The sequence below is a fragment of the Magnolia sinica genome, chromosome 19 (assembly GCF_029962835.1).
Source record: "Magnolia sinica isolate HGM2019 chromosome 19, MsV1, whole genome shotgun sequence".
Lineage (NCBI taxonomy): Eukaryota > Viridiplantae > Streptophyta > Magnoliopsida > Magnoliales > Magnoliaceae > Magnolia > Magnolia sinica.
This window is the reverse complement of record NC_080591.1, coordinates 60,797,641-60,817,434: the sequence shown is the minus strand read 5'-3', so window position 1 is coordinate 60,817,434 and position 19,794 is coordinate 60,797,641. Positions and strand designations below refer to the sequence as shown.

Here is a 19,794-nt window from a genome sequence, read left to right as displayed (position 1 = left end):
TGCTCATTAAGAATTAAATTGAGATTAGAAATCCTCCTTATAGCATCCCAGGATCGGAACCTAGTAAATGGGTGCCGGGATCCGAGAATGGGGTTCTACGGAGGCTGTCGGCGCCGGATTCGGCAATCGGGAATTTTGTGAGCCCAATTTCCGAGTTCGGGGCATGACATCACCCTTCATATCTCGAGGAGAAAATTCCTTCGGCTATCCTAGTTCTATATTATGTGCATCTCACATTGTAAAAATTAATTTTCAACAAGTCGAGGACACATGCGATGTCTGGAGATGGAGTCATATTGATCGCCCATAATGGGAATCAACGGGAATTCGCTTTCCAATTAAAATTCAAATGTACTAACAATCAGACTGAATATGAAGCTATGATAATCAGCCTATAGTTATTATTGGAATTGCGAGTGAAAAATGTGATGGTAATCGGAGATTCATAGTTGGTGATAAATCAGATGGTAGGATTGTTTAAGTGTACAAGCCCGTCGTTGTTACCATAAGATGTCGTAGTGATCCAGTTACTCGACCAGTTTGAGGAGGTCAAATTGATGCACATTACCAGGGAATATAATGCAAATGCCAACGATATGGCATGATTAGCTGCAGGTCTGGAAGTTTGGAAAGCATTAGCCAATCAGTTGTTACGGTCCAGAGAAGATCTCTACCTTCTGATTTTTAGAGGGAAAATGTAATGAAAATATGCCAAATAGAAATGGAAGAGGATGATTGGAGAGCTCCTCTCATGGGATATTTGCAAAGTCCATGTACTAAGGATGACAGGAACATACAAAGTTGGCCAAAAATTATGTGATGATTGATAATGAACTTTATCAAAAAGGGGCCAAAGGAGTTTTGCTTCGGTGTTTATCGAAGAAAGAAACCATGTTGTGGAAGGAGTTCATGAAGGAAAAATGATTTTGGACTTGCTACAATGTGGTTTAAAAAAGTGGAATATCTAAGCTAAGAAGTTAAACTAAGGAGAAGTAGCGTTGCATTGTAGAGATTGATTATGTGTGGCAATGGCCTGAAGCTCTTCTTTGAGTGCTGCTTTTATAAGCTTCTGAAAGGCAGTGGTCATGTTGTAATTTTCATGTGAATTTTTTATTATACATCCGCTGTGTCCTTGCAGAATTTGGATTCCTTAATGCATGATGCCATCATAATTTGATTTACTTCTAATTTTAGATGGACTCTCCGTTAATTGCTCTAATACTCCGCTGCCTTATATAAAATGTCAATCGTCTTGGGGAAATTTTCCCTTTTTATAGATTTATTTCTAATTTTGTACTGCCATGCAATGTGTAAGCTGGATTGCGAAGAATCTGCCATTATGATTAAGTCTTTGGAAACTTCTTACACATGATAAAGCTACATATGTCAAGTGTGTGTCAATCATATGTCCTTCGAATGATATTTGCCTTTTTTGTTGCAAATGTGTGTACGACTCTGAGCCATCTTGCTTTTGGTAGGCCACATATTACTGATCACTAAATGCATGTAGCTCTTCTCTAGTTTGAGTATGATTTCCTCTGTCATTCATATATGAGTGCTAGAATGTGATAGTTTCTTATTGGGTAACATGGACTCAATCAGGCTAAGTTTAAACACACATGAAGAGGAGCCAAGTGAAATGATTCCTAAAACCTCTAAAGTTATATGGTGTGGGCCATTTGATATTTTGATCAAGTTTTTTTTTTTCCCTTCATTTTGGTGAGTTACATCTGATAAACAATCTTGATAGAAGATACATACCATGGTACACACGGTGGTAGGCCACAAAGAAACCTATGATTAGGATGTCATCCCCATTGCTCTAGGTGGTGTAACCAATATGAGTTGTTGATCTAGTAGACACTTGTTTTTGGGGCCTAACATCCAACATGATGGCATAGTGGATTTTTCATTTAAAATGTGCATCTCCACATACTACGATGCTTTATGGACTAAACGTAACATAGGTGTTACACAAGATTCTAGTCCAAAGATGGGGAGTTGGAGAGAGCAAAAGAGAGAATGTCTGGGACCCGCCTAACAGAAGCTCTCTAGGGCCCATTATGATGGCCATAAGAAATTCATATCGTCCATCACTTTCTAAAGCTTACATTAAGACCTTAGCCTAGAAAGTAAGGCAGATCCAAAACTCAAGTGGGCCACATAATAGGAAACAATATCTGCTCCTTGCTTGACCTTGAGATTGTTCTTCCTCTACATGAATAGATAGATTTAAATTGAATTTCTCTAATCAGCATCATTATCTCAAGCAAAATCAGAATATCCTAAGGTCATGGGTTCGAGTACCCATTGTAGGAGTACCCACACTTATAACAGGTACTCCACTATGTTATATATGTGTGGGTGTGAGTACACTCTTATGTGTTCCCACTTGACCGCATTTAGAGTGTAAGAAACGTCATCTTCATCTAGAAGATATCTCATAATCTGGATCAGTCTTCATAGTTATTATTAGAAATTTTTGACATTGAGTTGTTTAGTGTTTAATGCTTTAGTGGCGATCTTTACATTGCAAAAGTACACTACTTAGCTATAATCGAAGGGTAGTCACACTAATATCAAATTTTATGTGTTATGCAAATTTTCAAATTAAAATGAGATCTGAAAGTCCACATGCCTAAATGGGTGTTGAAGATTAATTAAAATTTTAAAGTAGATAAACACAACAATTTTATGAAAATTTGTTTTGTATAATGAATGCAACCTTTCATTATGGGTGCATGTATCATTCTGTAGTTTAGAAGAGCTCCCACATAAGTTATGCACAACCTAAATTACAAGAATAAACTTAGCACTAAGGTTTCAGAGTTATATTGATAAAGATGGGCATTAATTTGAGCGCATAAAGCCAATCATAATATCATAAGAATAAATGGAAATAATGCAAATCTAACCTATCAAACCAAACATTATTATTGATCATTAACATCAATAATGGGTATGATTATCATTGTTAATGATGGATCCGATCGTCAGCATTGTCATCACCATTGATGATAGTCCAGCTTGAGGATCCACGATTAATAGCAATTAAATGGTCATCAATAGGGATATTCACATACATTCATACACACATGCAATTTTATTATGAAAGGATATATAAGATCACACATTTTGGTCATCTACTCTCAAAATGTATATCTCACCACGTGTAATGACATTATAAGACATGATCACAATATCATCAAGTCCTAAAAATATATTGATTGTGTCCAATTTATATTATTATTTTATGACTTTTATTTTTAATCAATATATTGATCATTATCATCTAAGGAGATTTAGAATGTTAAACACAAAAATAGATCAAATTATCGGTAAGATCTCGCCAAAAAACCCTAAGTCACTTCTTAGCACTTGACTTACATTAACCTACAAATGGCCGATTAAAGGTCCTTACAAAGATACATTTAATCTTAAAAATAAATAAATAAAAAATAAAAAAATTAGTCTTTTATGGCCAATTAAATGTCCTTATCAAGATACGTTTAATCCTTCAAAAAAGAACTTGTGCTTTTATTTGAGCCCACCTCTCTTTGCGCACAAATGTGGGGCTCATTTTTGCTATCCATATGTTTGTGGACAACATAGAATAGTACCAAATTGTGACACCAAGAATGTGATAAAGGGTGATCATCAAAACGATCAAAATGTCATGTTGAATGTTGATGAGCCCAAGCTTTATATTTGGGCCCAAACAATTTTACAGACCATAGACAATAATAAATAACAATTTATTGTCTCCATGTGTTTCTCATCATACGCGCATGAAGTCTATTAGTTTGGGCCAAAGAATAGGCCCTTAACCCAATTCTCCATGCCCAAAATTATTACAAGCTCAACAGGCCCAATCAATTTGACAGACCACAGACAATAATAAATAACAATTTATTGTTCTCCATATGTTTCTCATCATACGCGCATGAAGTGTATTAGTTTGGGCCAAAGAATAGGCCCTTAACCCAATTCTCCATGCCCAAAATTATTTCAGGCTCACCAGGCCCATCATCCAAGCCCATAACCTACTATCCCTCTTCCTTCTTTCTCTTCCTGTTTGAGCCATGATGTCTTCGGTTTGGGCTAAACAATGGGCTAAAGCCCACTTCTCCTGCCTAAAAGAAGTCATACTCACCAAGCCCATTGGAGGCCCATCTACATCTCTCTCTCTCTCTCTCTCTCTCTCTCTCTCTCTCTCTCTGGTTTCAACAGAAAACTCATCTTTCAATTTTTTTGGGGCAGTCATCGCTGTTGTCTCCTCTTAAACCGTCTCCCTCTGGTTTTAACAGAAATCTCATCTTTCAAATTTTTGGGGCAGTCATCGCTGCCGTCTCCTCTTTAAACCACTCTCTCTGGTTTCAACAGAAAACTCATCTTTCATTTTTTTTGGGCAGTCACCACTGTCATCTCCTCTTAAACCACATGGGAACTGGCCGAAGTCGTTCTCCGCTCCGCCCCGCCCCCGCCCCTCTGTTTCGTTATTTAGATGTTGCTATCACGGCAGCCTTAGCAGCAATGGCCATGGCTACCATTGCCCAGGCTATTGTCATTGGCAATAGCATAAAGAAGAGGGAGAGAGTCCCAAAAGAGATCAACAGAGAGTGGCGAGATGGGTGACATAGCCACTGTTGCCGGTTGTGGGGGAAATGGATGTAATGAGGGATCCCTCTCCCTTTTATTAGGGAGGAATCGATAGTTTGGATGAGTCCAAGAAATAAAGCCGAGAGATTAATCAAAAGAAAACTTGTGTGGGAAACACCCACTAGTGGTTATGAGTTTGTGTTTTCATTTAAATAGAATTATATGATGCCTTTGTTGTAGAGAATAGATGATGACCACAAACATGAACTCATCCACAATCGAAATTGAATGTACAAACCAAACCATCAGGATGGTGGGCCCCAATGCAAATGGGGTCTAGTATTATTAAGGGAAACAATAAAGGAATAAACAGTCAAACCATAAGATAAAATAGAAAGGAAAAATGCATAATCAATGAATAAACAGAACCATTAAAAAAGAAACATGCGGTGGTGATCAGAAATCAACGTCGCACTTTGTCCCAATAAATCCAATGGCCGAGGATCTGCCATTTGTTGTCAAAGGGACCTTCAACTCGCACTCGATATCTGGCTTGAAGCGCCTGGTCTTGACTGATCCAATCTTAAATCTAAGCCTTGCATAGATCTTAACATCAATGGAGAAAAACCCTTGTCCTTTCTCCCTATTGAAATCCACAACATCAGAGTTCCCCAGTGAAATGGGAATTTGCCCAGAGAAAACTGGGTGGAGATTGGTAGTGTCCTTATGCCCTTGATAAAAAGCCGGCAAAGGATTGTAACCAAACCGCTCTCCTTCGTAGTAAGCTCTAGCTTCAAGCCTATCGTAGTAAATGCCAATCCGCTTGTTGGGGTTCCTTATAGCAACATCTACTGCAAGATTGTAATGGAGAATATTGTTGTCGGTGAGATTGAATTCGGTAAGCGTAGCACTCTCGACATACACTTTCATCTTGGAAGGGCGGAAAATGAGCCAGAAAACGAGGGTGGCGATGCCCAGAACCACGATGATGGTGACGATGAGCTTGAACAAGGTGCTCAGTAGGCAGCATGGGCCACAACATCCGCTCCCTCGCTCGCGCCGGTGATGGGTTTGTTGGGGAGGGATAGGTGGACCATAGTAAGCTCCATTCAAAGGGACTTGCTTTGCCTCTGCCATGGGGTGAGAGAGAGAGAGGTTGGGTGTGGAGAAAAGAAGAAACAAGGAGGCTGAGAGAGAGAGAGAGAGAGAGAGAGAGAGAGAGAGAGAGTTGGGTGTGGAGAAAAGAAGAAATGGGGTGGCTCATTTAATAGGCGTTTGAGACGTTAGCTTTCAAAGAAATTTCGGTCGCCGCGTTTTCGTATTTCGGTCTGCCATCGTATTCTAATATACACGTCGGGCAAAATGATGAACACGCCTAAAGAGGACCGAAGTCATCTATATCACGCGTTTTACGGTGTGCGGATTCAGCCAGGTCGGTCAGCTCGTGACTGCGGGGCTCACCTTGTTGATGTGTGTGTCTTATATCCACGCCGTCCATCCGTTTGTCCAAATCATTTTAGGACGTGAGCCGAAAACTAAACCAGATCTAATATTCAGATGGACTATACCAAATGAACCAGTGGTGATTGACCGTTAAAAACATTTTGTGGGCCACAAAATTTTTGGATCAAGCTGATATTTGTATTTTCCATTCATGTAGTTCTGTTTGAACTTATAAACAGATGCGATGTCAAATACACAATACGGTGTGCCCTAAGAAGTTTTTAATGGTTGACGTTCAATAACCACTGTGTTTCCAGTGGTATGTTCCACTTGAGATTTGGATCTGCTTAGGTTTTGTGATTATGTCATTAAAATGAAATGTAAAAATGGATGAACGGCATAGATACACAACATATACATCAAAGTAAGCCCCACGGTTACGATCGAACTCTCGTCAGGTCTGGATGGGACTGAATCCGCACCCTGTTTCATGTACCCGTGCTCTTTCGAGATCACTATATTATATCCACTCCGTCCATAAGGTGAGAATCATTATTTACACTGTACATACAAAATATCAACCCAATAAAAATCCCAATGGGGAAATTCAAAATTGGGTATAAAACTTTCACATGGCGAGGTCCCAGCGTCATGGATCAGGATTATTTTGCATCTTCCTCTCATCGAACCACACCTGATGATCAGGTTTGATGGAAGATCGACATCATGGTGGCCCCACATACAACTCTATTGTTGGGTCCCATGCACATTGGTACCTGTTGTGTAGACCACCCGAGTTCTTCAGCGATTTTTTCCTTACTGCGGGATGATCGAACCTGATGGATGGAGTGGATTCCACATTTAGAACATAGTTTTATCTTAAAAAGAGCTTGAGTGGTTTGTGAACTGCGTAAAACCGGTCTTCTAGCGGTTCCGGTCCGAGGATTAAGCCCAAAGAGAACAGATTATTCAACAAAGTACGATAGCGACTTCCCAGGACGCGGATTGCGCCGTGTCCCAACACTGCGTGTGACGACTTTATAAGCCTACCGTGTACCGTGGTGTATGTTTTTTTTTTTCCTCCCTTTTTATCCACCTTATCCATACGGTGTTCCATATCAATTGAAGGCATGAAAACCAGAACGCGGATTGCGTCCTACCCCCGCCCGGATGCTCGAAAAGACGGACTAGTCGGGTTACTTTTTGATTGGATGACACTATATGGCCCACAAGTGAAGAAGTTCACGGTGCATTACACGCCGTTAGGCCTCATAGATCTCGACCCGATTAATTAACAAAAAAAAAAAAAAAAAAGGCCCAGAAATCCCTCTCTCTCTCTCTCTCTCTCTCTCTCTATGCTTCTCGATTTCCTTACCTCCTTATCAGATTTCTCTCCTTTCTCTCTCGAATCTCTCTTTCCTTCCCTCCCTGCATCTCTCTTTCCTTCCCTCTTAGATTTCTCGCCCCTTCTCTCCCTACTTCTCTCCGAGAAACACCGCACCGAATCATCCTAGAGAAATGCCCCACCGAATCGTTTCTATCACTCTGCAGCAACTTTCAAGAAGTAATATTGATTGTTTTTTAAATCAGAAGATTTAGAATTTGTATATTTTGAAATTTTAGGGATTTTAAAATTTAGGGGTTTAGGATTAGCTACTTGTATTGTTTTGGAAAATTCTCTCTATTACTATATTCTATTTGAAGTGCGTTTGGATGCTCACTTCAACTGAATTGTAATAAATTCTATTCGATACCTAAGAAAATTACTAAAATAGAGGTGGGATGAAATAAGTTTATCCTCACTTGTTCATTTCCACTTTATCGATTTGCAACACACCGTAATTCAATCCAATTCAACATCCAAACACATAATCAGTGAAGTCCCACCAATTTTGCATGCCAACTGTTCGATGAAATGCATAAGTGTGTCTTAGAAGTTCTATGCAGTTCCGTCCTCACCCTACATGTGTAAACATGTAATGCAATTGAGATTGTTGGTTTGGTGGGCCACAACATAGATGATTTGTGGCCAAAAAGTCATGGTGATTAGACAACTGCAACCATCCATTTTGTTGTGAGTTTCACCTTTTATATGTGCACCATTGCTCCATCCGAACTATCCCTTTTTAATGCATCGGTCGCCTTGGGATATGGCTCATCCCTATGGTGTACCTCGAGTTCGCTAGTCTTGCTCATAGCATGCTAATTCACATGTATAAATTAACATGTTTGCAAACGCCTTCCCAAGCATCACGGCATGCATGTATTACTGTAGAATCCCTCATTGTGGATTATCGATCTTTTGTTCATTGGTAATGCTTGGCCTGCTTATTAGTTTGATGAGATGCTCGATCTATTTGTTTAAGAACCGAAATGTGATGCCTACTCATGGGATTAGAATTTTGTGCCATGCGTGTGAGATTTTGGTGGTTCATTAAGTGGCCCACTGCATGTGTATGTACTATAGCCTAGAAATCAGGTTGGTCCATTCATATACAAGAATTGTTGGAAATTAACGAGGGATGGGTTGTCCATTTCTACTTTTGTAGGTTCTAGATTATCTATTTATGAAGAACAAACTCGCTTGACGGCATAAAATCAGATAGGTGGCACCAATATCTAAGGGAAATGGATGACTAAAAGGAATTGACCATGTTTAGCATTTGATGTACAAGTGTGGTCCATCTAACAACCGGACAAGCTTGATTTTCAAGTCACGGCATATACACTGTTTGGTTGATATCATGAATGACCTGAATCTCATTCATACATGCCATATCGCAGCATGTTAGGAGTGCGTAGTTGGGCTCCTTCAAGAGATTCACAGGTTCCCTTGCTAATCAATATTATTTTAACTACATAAGGTAGTTGGCTTTTTTCTTCTTTACTTGTCATTTCCATTTTATCTTGTACTTTATTCTAATATATTTTTCTACACTCATGCGCTCCAGCATTCTTACACTTCGCAACTAGAACCTTTACATTGCAGATTTCTCTCCTTTTCTCTCTCGGATCTCTCTTTCTTTCCCTCTTAGATTTCTTGCTCCTTCTTTCCCTGCTTCTCTCCGAGAAACACCGCACCGAATCATTTCTCTCACTCTGCAACAACTTTCAAGAGGTAATATACAATGTTTTTGAAATCAGAAGATTTAGGATTTGTAAATTTTGAAATTTTAGGGATTTTAAAATTTGGGGGTTTAGGGATTTAGCTACTTACATGGTTTTGGAAAATTTTCTTTTGTAGAAATCTTTGTTTTAAAAAAATGGTTAGAATATATATCTTCTAGTTGTATTGTATTTTTTTTCTTTCTAAATTTTTATGAAATCATATCTCTTTACTATATGCATTTACAAAAGAAAAAGTTTCTTGTTTATAGGGAGTTATTCGATACTCTTGTTGCATATGATGCTTAAATGTTTACAAACATAGTATTGTTTAAAGACCTGATTTAATCGTGTTTGTAATGCAGGGTGTGTTTAAGAGCCTGGACTGAAAAAGGGTGGTAAATGCATGGATTTGACGCTCCAGAAGCACCAAGGCAAGGAACGGACTCTAGGAGACCAAGAGCGACGGAATTATACACCAGGGGTCCGTGAAAATCGAGAAACTGAAGCTCAAGTGGCCTGAAAAGTGTCCAGAATGCAAGATCATAGGGTTCCCACCATCTGATCAGTTCAAGACTTCATACGTGGCCTGAGGACCATAAAGTAACCGTACACGTCAAATTTCAACCATTGGATCCCTCTGGAAGTGGCCCAACGCTTAGATCAGCCCATAAACCATTGATTTTGGGCCCACCTGAGATCTGGATGTGCTTCAATCTTGGGCTCAACTGTTTAAATGAGCTGACAAAACGGATAGACGGAGCGGATCTCTCAAAAACATCATAATGGACCCCATTGGGGTGTGTGTGTGCATAGTGCATAAGTGCACTGGCCGTGCACAGGAACGAGAAGTCGGTCAAACCGACTTCTGACCGTCTTCTTCTTCCAATTTCAACAAAACGCACAGCGTTTTACGCCGTGCATTGCGTTTCTCAACAGTGGGCCCCACTCGCTCTCCAGATGGAAAATCTGGACCATTCATCCTATTCCCAGGGTCCATGTTACCATGGCCTAGGTGGAAAAGATTCGAGATACATCGGAAATCAATTTTCGAGCGTTAAAACGGACGATAGACGGTGGAAGAGAAACATCGGTGGACCACACCAACACTCGACAAAAACCAGTCCTTCCTGACTGGAATTTCGTCACGCATCTAATGGACGGCATGGATTTTTCCGTAGATGTCAAAAATGGGCCCCACCAAGAGTCCAGCGGCAATAATGCGGGCTCTGTTTACTCAGCCCGCGCGCGACCGTGAAAACCGGAGCTTGTGGGGCATCCCGTGATCTCTATCACTGCCGGATTGCCGATCCAAACCGTCCAAAATCCTTATAAGTGGGTCTTTACCCCAACCAAGAAGCCAAAATCGGAGCTTAGGACGTTCATCCATCTCAAACTTCATTCAAACGCAAACTGTTTTGCGTTCTTACGCAGGCTGGCTGCGAAGCTTTCCGCAGCCTAATCCCTTCAGGACTCCACAGCACCAGGGGGGCTTTTCCATCTTTAAAAAGGATAAAAGGAGAGAAGGGAGGATGGCCATAGGATCATCTTTGGTTGGAAGAAAGGAGGACGTGAAGAAGAGAGTGCAGTAGGGGGGCTGCTGCTGCTGTGCACGGCTGAGGATAAAAGAAAAAAAAAGAAAACAGGGAGTTGGGGCTGCTGTTGGGAACGTGGGAAGCGTGAGGAGGAAAGGAAGAAAAAAAATAAAAGAAGAAAGGAAGAGGGAGCGCTGGAGCAGAGGCCGGTTTTACTGGGTTTTTTCTCTCTCTCCTTCTTGTTCTTTTCTTTTCCTTTTTATTTTTATTTTGTTGTTTAATCAGCCCATCCATGTGTGGCTAATCCTTTTAGCTAGGGCTAAGAGGTGAAGCCTGTAGCGAGATGGGAGACACTATTTCCTGCTTTTCATTTAAATTTATGAACTGAAATTGGTTTTGAGTTGATTATTAAAAGAATATTTTCTCAGTCTTTAATGGTCTGTTGTGACTGAAATTACAATGGCTTTGAATATCTCTTTTTTCTCTTTTGATGTTTATGACGTCAGGAGGCCCTGTTGTTCACCATCGTCTCCTGGGCATGGTTGAATGATAGTGCTCTTCCTAACTTTCATGTACTTTCGATTGGTTGGCAATTAGTTTAATCCCGTTATTTACTTTGTCTCCTAGGCATGGTAGGATGATGGAATCCATTCTAATTCATATACCTTTCATCTCTTGAAAACCAGATCAAGTAAGTTCAGTTTGAATCCTTGATGCAGGCATAAGATCTCCCTGATCTCTACAAGTGGATCCTCTGAATCCCTAGTTTCCTTCCTCTGAATTCCTTAAAGTTTTAGATAATTATTCCACAATTATTTCTTAAATTCTATTTTGTTTAGATCGCATCTTAGTCTAGTTCTAGTTCTACTTGGTTTCAGATAACGTACAGGTATCAGTCCCTGTGGATTCGACCTCGGCCTCACGGCATATACATGTTGCCTTGTTTATAGGGAGTTATTCGATACTCTTGTTGCATATGATGCTTAAATGTTTACTTTGTTAAAAAAAAATGTTTAATAGGTTTTGTTTCTGCAGTACATGTTGGTTTTCTTCAAAGTCTCGTGTTATTTGGTTTTACCTTTTTCTTTTAAAGGCTAATTGGTGAAATGGATGATAATATTCGGGAGAGTCAACTATTTTCTCAACCATGTCGATGGCTACAGTTTGATATTGAAATAGATGATCAACAAGCAAATCAGCAAGTAGACAACCATGAGGCAAGACAAGTTGTACGGGTCCAAACAAATGAGGAGCTAGATGAAGAACCAGAAGTGGGAATGGATTTTAGTTTTGACGAGGAGTTAGATGAAAAACTAAAACTAGGAATGGAGTTCAGTTCTGATGAGAGTGCATATAAAATTTACAATAGATATGTTAGAAAAACGGGATTCAGTATTAGAAAAAATTGGACAAAAAAAATCAGACAATAATGTCATGATTAAGAGGCAGTTTTGTTGTTCTAAAGAAGGTCGAAAGTGTGAAAAGAAAGATATTGTCTGATTAAGAGAAAAAGCACCCGTCTGAATACTAGAACTCAATGTCAAGCAAACATGATTATTAAGCTTCAAGTAAATGGAAGGTACAAAGTGATTAAATTTATTGAATAGCATAACCATGAAGTTGTTACACTGTCAAAAGTGCACATGTTAAGGTCATAGAGAGACTTCACTGATGATAAAAAAAAGTTGAGCAGAGATGATGGAAGCTTCAGGTATACCACCTAAAGTGGCTTTAGAATATTTTAGTAAACAATCTGGAGGGCGAGAGAATATAGGTTTCATGCACATTGATTACAAAAATTACTTACAAAGGAAGCGAATGAAAGCAACGGAAAAAGGTGATGCAGGAGTAGTTCTACGATAGATTCAAAAAATGCAAGTAAATGATCCATTGTTCTTTTATGCAATACAAGTGGATGGGGATGATTTGATTATGAATATGTTCTAGGCAGATGGGAAGTCAATAATGGATTATAGTGTTTTTGGGGACATGATTTGCTTTGATACAACATACAGAATAAATAGTTATAGACGGCCATGTGCTCCATTTATTGGGATAAATCATCATAAGCAAACTGTAATATTTGGTGTGGCATTACTATATGATGAAATGATTGAATCTTTTAAGTGGTTGTTTGAAACATTTCTAAGCGCGATGTCTGGAAGGTAACCAATGACAATTCTCACAGACCAAGATGTTGCAATGGCCAATGCAATAGCTACAATGATGCCGGAAACATATCACCGTCTATGTATCTGGCATATCTACCAAGATGCTGCAAAGCACCTTAATAATGTATTTAAAGGTTGAAAAAGTTTTGAACATGATTTTAGTAGGTGTGTATATGACTATGAGGATGAGGAAGAGTTTCTAATAACATGGAATAAAATGCTCGAAAAGTATGATTTAATGCAAAACAAGTGGCTATAGAATTTGTTTAAAGAAAAAGAAAAATGGGCTTTGCTTTATGGAAGAAAAACATTCTACGCTAACATGAAGAGTACGCAGCGAAGCGAGAGCATGAATAATATTTTGAAAGATATCTGAACTCTAAATACAACCTCTTGCATTTCTTCAATCATTATGAGCGGGTGCTAGCTCATAGACGATACGAAGAAGCCGTAGCTGATTTCAAAATGAGGCAAAGTACCTCGATATTGGTTTTTGATATAAAAATGCTAAAGGAAGCAGCAAATACATACACTCCGAAAGCGTTTGAAAATTTTCAAAATGAGTTTAAGAAAATTCTTAATCATTCTCTTTTTAAATGTGGTGAGGTTGACACAGTTGTCTTATTTCGAGTTACTGATAACGATAAAGTTGAAGGACGCACTGTTAAATTTGACTCACTAGACAATACAGTGACGTGTAGCTGCCGCAAGTTTGAGTTTATGGGCATCTTGTATAGTCATGCATTAAAAGTTTTAGATTATTATAGTATAAAGGTGCTTCCTCCTTGTTATATTATGAAAAGATGGCATAGAGATGCAAAGGTAGGTTTTGCTAAAGAAGTGGCTACATTAACAATACAAGATAACTGCAATATTGTATTGGGTAAGCAGTACAAATATGTCTCGCAAACTTCTTAAAATTGAGGCAATAGTTGGAGAACATGAGGAGGTCTTCAAATTTGCTGATAGATATTCTAATAAATTTCATGATGAAGGGATGGAATGCATGAAAAGGATTAAGGAACTTCTACTAAACTCTTATCAAGTTGTTGACAATAGTGTAGGGGAAGAACATGCATGCTCAGACCCAACTGAAAGTGTAGATACTAAAATTGAAGGTGCACAATCTGAGCCAACTGAAAATATAGATATTAAAAGTGCACATCCTAAGCTAATTGTAAGTGTAGATACCGAAAACGGGTGCCGTGAACCGATTGAAAAAGCATTTACTTTTGTGGATAGTTTGAGTTCACAAACTGTACATGAGATTAAAGTAAAGCCTAAAGTTAGGGGCAATCATCGTATATATAAAAATCCGTTAGATAAAGCACGGAAGAAAAGATTTTGAAATCTTATTGCTCAAACAGAAGAAAATCAAGAGAGACAGGAAATGGCCCATGCATTTCAACCTTCAAATTATCAATTTACGTTCACCCCAATGTGTCATTTCAATAAGGTATCAATTGAAACTTGTTTTGTAAAGCTTGTCATGACATATGTTTATGTTGTTATAGTTTTTAATTTCCCTTTTGGTTTTGTTAGAGTTCGAATAGTATGGTGGCGAGTTCTCTTCGATTACCTGGTAGATCCATCGATGCATCATTATTACCTTAGTGTGAATACCAACCAGCTAATCTTAACATGCTTCAACAAAACCTTTTTAATCTTTGTAACACCCCAGATTTTTGCCAACTTGGAGTTAGGCATCCTTAGGCAATGGGTTGATTCTAACACCTTATTAACTTCTCAAAACTAAATTCCAAAGTCCAAAATTCTCTTTTTACCCATTTCCTTCAAAATCTCACCTTTCACCACCTTATTCTTCAAAAGTTTCCTAATACTTTCATATTAGACATGAATCCTAAAGTTTAGGTGAGGAAGAATAATACTTAAATTAAAAATTTCTATAAATAGTAAATAAATAAATAAAATTGGCTTTTGACCATTAAACTTATGGAATATCGCAAAATAAATAGGTTATTTGGATAGATCAACTTCTCCTACCCCAAAATCATATATTGCAAATCGCGTAACTCATTCCAGTTTGAAAGATACTCCCATTTCAAATATCGGGTGACGAAACCACCACCAGATAGGATAGCGAACGGCGATGGCATCGCCGTGACTGCGAGGCCTCGCCGCCCAGCGGGCCGGGCGGCCCGTTTCCTGCCGTTTTCTGCAGTTTTTTCATCCAACTTTGAAAAGTCATATTTCCCTTGTTATAATTCCAATTTAGGTGATTCAAAAGTCAGATTGAAGCTTAATAAGTATAGTTTCATATAAAAATAAGTAAAAAATATAATAAAAATGTTAATATAGTTAAATATAGGTCGTTGTGACAACTATTCAAAAATTATTAGTTTGGACAGCTGCTGCTTCTAGAATTTTTAGAATTTTTCTACAATACGAAATCTAATGAAATTTGGTAAAGATAAACTAGACATGATGATGAACTACTAAAAAAATAATTAAAATAATATACTTATTAAAAGTACCAGAAAGGGGCGTAGAACTGCCCTACGACCATATTCTATCATAATTAGGGATAATTTAGTTAAGTATTAAACTGAATACTCAGTAGAATTAGCTTGAACCACTTTAAATACAAACTATAAGACCCAAAACGAGTAGAACCACTAATTCTACATTACCTAAAAACCTAAGATCAATCTCTAAACCCAGTTGCTCTCGGGAGCACTTTGAAACTCCGTATCGGATCTGGACCACGCGTTGAAAGTCTGATGATGGCGAAACTATACGGTTATGACCACCTCATTGGACTTAACTACCATCTTGAAAATCAAGTCCTAATGTAACCAAAAACGCACAACTTGAGCCTGGAGCAAAGTGTGTGAGAAACGCGAAGTGAATTGAGTCGTTCACTTGCAGGCCAAATCTAAGGATTCTAACTGTCAGAATCTAACCCAATTACACCCTCAGATTAGAAAAAAATTTCAACACATGTTAGTACACTTGTGGCTCTGATCGAGTATTGGTGACCGTTGAACTGAAAATGGTCCGCCACAGTCGATCTGTAAACCCGATTGGACTGAAAAATTAAATTGACCTAGATCCAATGTCAGGGAGCTTAAGTCCGACTGCACGCAGAAAAGGGGCCTCCAGAAGTGTTCCATTGAGCCAAAACATATGGGTTTTGGCTATAACCTAAGTATACCATGGCCCTGGGGCCATTGAGCTCACGTTTGAGCCTATATAAGGTCTTAAACTCTCTCTCTCATTCCATACGAATTTGGAAAACCCTAAGAGAGAGAAGAGAGAAAAGAGAAGGAAAGAGAGAGAAAGTGAGAGAGAGAGTCAGCGTTTCTTCCTGGGATTCAATCCCATTACTCCACGTGCTTATCCACCACTTCCTGTATCGCTATTCGGGCGATTCTGATCCCATTTTTAGGTCAGAAAACCTAACCCCGATCTGTTTTAGGGTTTCAAATAGAGTGAAGGATGAATTAACTAACATATGTCATACGTTAGGTTGTCGTTGTGCCATAAACGACAGATTAAAGAACGAACTGAATTCGTTACGAGTTTAGCGGCGAAAGGTGCGGACTATAAATGTTTAGGTTATGGTTTTCAAGGCTTTCAATGTCAGTTAATGATTTATGACTAACTTGAATGCTGTCACATGCTTAACTGCGATGTTTCCTGCACTTTACACATATATATGAACTATGTTGAATATAGTGTATTCTACATGTTTGTTGATATGTTTGAATGAATATGGAATTTGAATTTATGTTTGCCATGATTATTAGCTATGGATATATGCTTGTTGTGTATGTGGCAACTCTTTTGAAAAAGGGGCTTGCCGGGATGTACGTTGTAACTAGTCTATTACATGTATGTAATATGTGTAGGCTAAGTGTTTGATAAAATGCCTGAATAAGAAAATGTTTGTTTAAATGCATGTAATGAGGGTGTTGAGATAGGGTTCTCAATTCCCTTAACTATGGCTATAGTTTCTTTTATGTAACCTACATCGCTACTATGTGCTTTATGTTTGAAATGCCTATGTATGCTAACATGTAACCTGTGTGTTTGTTGAAATGCTCATATGATATTTGTATTTGAACATGCTGTTTGGCTTAATATGAATGCTACTGTATGAAATATGATTGGGGCTACGAAGTAGTCCAGGCAATCGGTAATGGTTTACGATAGGTGGCCATACTACCTAGCCACGATGGACACGCCAGATGAATCTAAGTCATACGCTGCTAGTCGACAGTGGTTAGGCCATGCGGAGTGCTTACGCACTCCATGTCGATCGGCTCGATGTATGCTCATACTAGTCGAGCTTGTCAAGCAACTCGATTGACCCGATGTATGTTCACCATGTATGGACGCTATTGCTTGAATCTAAGGTACTAAACTTACCAATAGAAAACCTGTTTAACTTTGGTACCTCGATCCGCTAAGACTCATGAGCTGGACATGGTGATATGGGACACCGTGGTCGAGCTATCGACCTACACTTGGGTGATGAGCCTCCCCGTAATGTGCAGTGACTAACCCAAACTCGTGAGCCGAATACGATGGTATGGGACACTGTATTTTAGCTGTCGGCCTACACTGGCGCAGCCTGACTATGGTTCCCAGTCGGGTTGGTGGCGAGCCTTTAAAAGTAGACTACTAGTTGGTAGGGCATTGGTGCAGTGACCTCGAGCATACTCTGAGATTGTGTTGAGGCAATAAGCCTTTTCGTAGCAACTAGAGTATAAACTAGGCCTACATTGATCAGGTGACGAGCTCTTTGTAGTGACCTAGAACCGCAACATCATATGAGATTTACTAGGACTGACAACCCTAGAATAGATTATTGTTCGGGAAATGATATAAGGGAGGTACCTTAGCTTCCCAATCCTGCTGTATGAATAAACCTAAGTAAGAACCTAACTAATCACGTGCATGCACCGCATTACGTGTGCCTTTGGCGTAGCAGGTCAAGCACTGAGGAAGGGTTGCATGCCGCGATCATGAGATGAAGTCGCTGAGGGAGCGCAGGCGAGGGCATGCATCATTATTTCATATCATTCTTGCATTAATAAGAGTACTTGGACTTGATTGTTGTATTGCGTTATCATTACTGCTTGACTGAATAGATAACATGTTAACCTTTGCTTTATTATTCCACTGAGTTGATCACTCACTCCCACGTTACGGGTTGGTGTTTTAAACACCAACCAGACCCTATTTTAGTTTCAGATGATGGCAATGTTTGCGAAGTAGAGCCAGACTTTTATGATGACGAGGAGTTCTCCTATATGCAACTCTCTGGCAGGTCTCTGTAGACCTAGAGTTACGTTAACGGGGCTACGGGGTTCTGGACTAGATGACATTACACAGTACCATCTTGTATATTTTGAGAATTTATATGTAATTATTGACCTGGTAAAATGATCATACTTTGGAGACCTACGACTACTTATACGTTTTATATACCTATTACAGTCTTCCGCTTGCCTAAATTAATCATCTCTAGAGTATGATATGTTGTTTTGGCTTAATCTCATTCATGTTTAATGTACTAATATAGAGCATTTAATCATCATTATCTATGTTGCATAAGTGATGCATTGGAACTCGGGAGTTGAGTTCCTGCTCGACCCCCGATTTTTAGGGCGTTACAATCTTGGGAGTGGTCCTAGTGGATCCACGAGTAGCTCTTTTGTTGCTTGTGGTTATCCAACCATCAACTCGAATTAGCAATTTCTCTTGAGCAACCCACAATTATCTTCTCAAGAAAGCGTTGTGTGTAACCAGGTAAAATTAATCATTTTAAAGGCAAAATATATTGAACATACCTTTTTAAATTTCATATTTTAAGATATCTTCTTTATTTATATGTGAAATTTCTATGCAGTTGTCATCACAACAATCTGACAATAATTAATCGATGGGAAGAGCATCATATACGTTCTAATATTTTGTCAAAAGTGAGCACCAATCTTCTCCTTAATGCAGTTTTTGAGTTTTGCTCCATCCACAAACGGGTCAGGGAAAAAGTAGGTTTGGATAAGCATATAAATATGCCAGTTGAAGGTTCACCATTTTCAAAATGGTTATGAGTATCATGATCATTTGAACCCTCCAAAGTTAACACAATGTAAACATTTGAATTGTCAAATCTGCAATATGGCTCCTAAAGTCCACTTTTTCATTTTCCACATTAGGAGGTTCTCCACTACCAAATTTGATCATTGTGTTTCTTCAATCATTGCGAGTGGGCGCTAGTCATGTTTACATGTGTTTCCCATCCATAGTTTCAAATTCTTAATATGAATGCTTATTTTCATTTACATATCATGAAGATTGTAGGTTTGAAGAATAACCTTTAATTTTATATTTTTTTCATTCTTGTGCAGGATTTATGTTCCAAGAAGCAGACTATAAGGACGTTCGGTGTGAATGTGTTGGCAGTCTAATAATTTGTGGCTCTCTGTAGATTTTGTATAGTCAATTTATTTTTATCTTATGGGCCCACTGTATTAATTATCAGGTGGCTGAGATTTTTAATAAGGTGTCCATATAATGCTTGAGGCAGACCAAAGTAGGATTTATTTGGTAGCTGTTTCAAAATGATGATTGGAAGGGTATTTTTTTTTTCCTGCTCAATCTTGGCTCTCCATTTTCCATTGCATTGATGATTGTCATGATTTTTTTCACATGTCTTACTCATTGTCTGAATAAATGAATGGTTGAAATTGATGATGGGTCACCCCATGTGCCATTGAAAATCTCCCAAGAGGCCCAAGAAAAAAGGCTTTGTCACTGTGACCACAATATGGTCTCCAAGCATAACTCGGTCTAATGAAGAAAATCTTCAAACCATATCCACAAACAGTGCACATTTATAAGAGAATGATCATCATCTACCACATTCTGTTTATAATTACAAGGTGAAATATACAGATTGCTGGCTATAG

The 19,794-nt window shown here is 38.7% G+C and overlaps 1 protein-coding gene and 1 long non-coding RNA gene across 2 annotated transcripts; one reads left to right on the top strand and one right to left on the bottom strand.

Annotated features, from left to right (window-relative positions):
- Window positions 1–4,883: 4,883 nt before the first annotated feature.
- On the bottom strand, window positions 4,884–5,818 carry LOC131234711 (NDR1/HIN1-like protein 10). The gene has a single exon (XM_058231647.1). The coding sequence runs from the start codon at window positions 5,734–5,736 to the stop codon at window positions 5,056–5,058; it is 681 nt and encodes a 226-aa protein (XP_058087630.1). The 5' UTR covers window positions 5,737–5,818; the 3' UTR covers window positions 4,884–5,055.
- A 12,678-nt stretch (window positions 5,819–18,496) lies between these two features.
- LOC131235383 (uncharacterized) lies at window positions 18,497–19,474 on the top strand. The gene is made up of 3 exons (XR_009166092.1): window positions 18,497–18,631; window positions 18,732–18,804; window positions 19,234–19,474. It is a non-coding gene; the product is annotated as an uncharacterized LOC131235383 (long non-coding RNA).
- The last annotated feature ends 320 nt before the right edge of the window (window positions 19,475–19,794 follow it).

Bases quoted from the DNA above. Each gene is read 5' to 3' on its own strand.
- LOC131234711 (XM_058231647.1), bottom strand. From the start codon at position 5,736: ATGGCAGAGGCAAAGCAAGTCCCTTTGAATGGAGCTTACTATGGTCCA.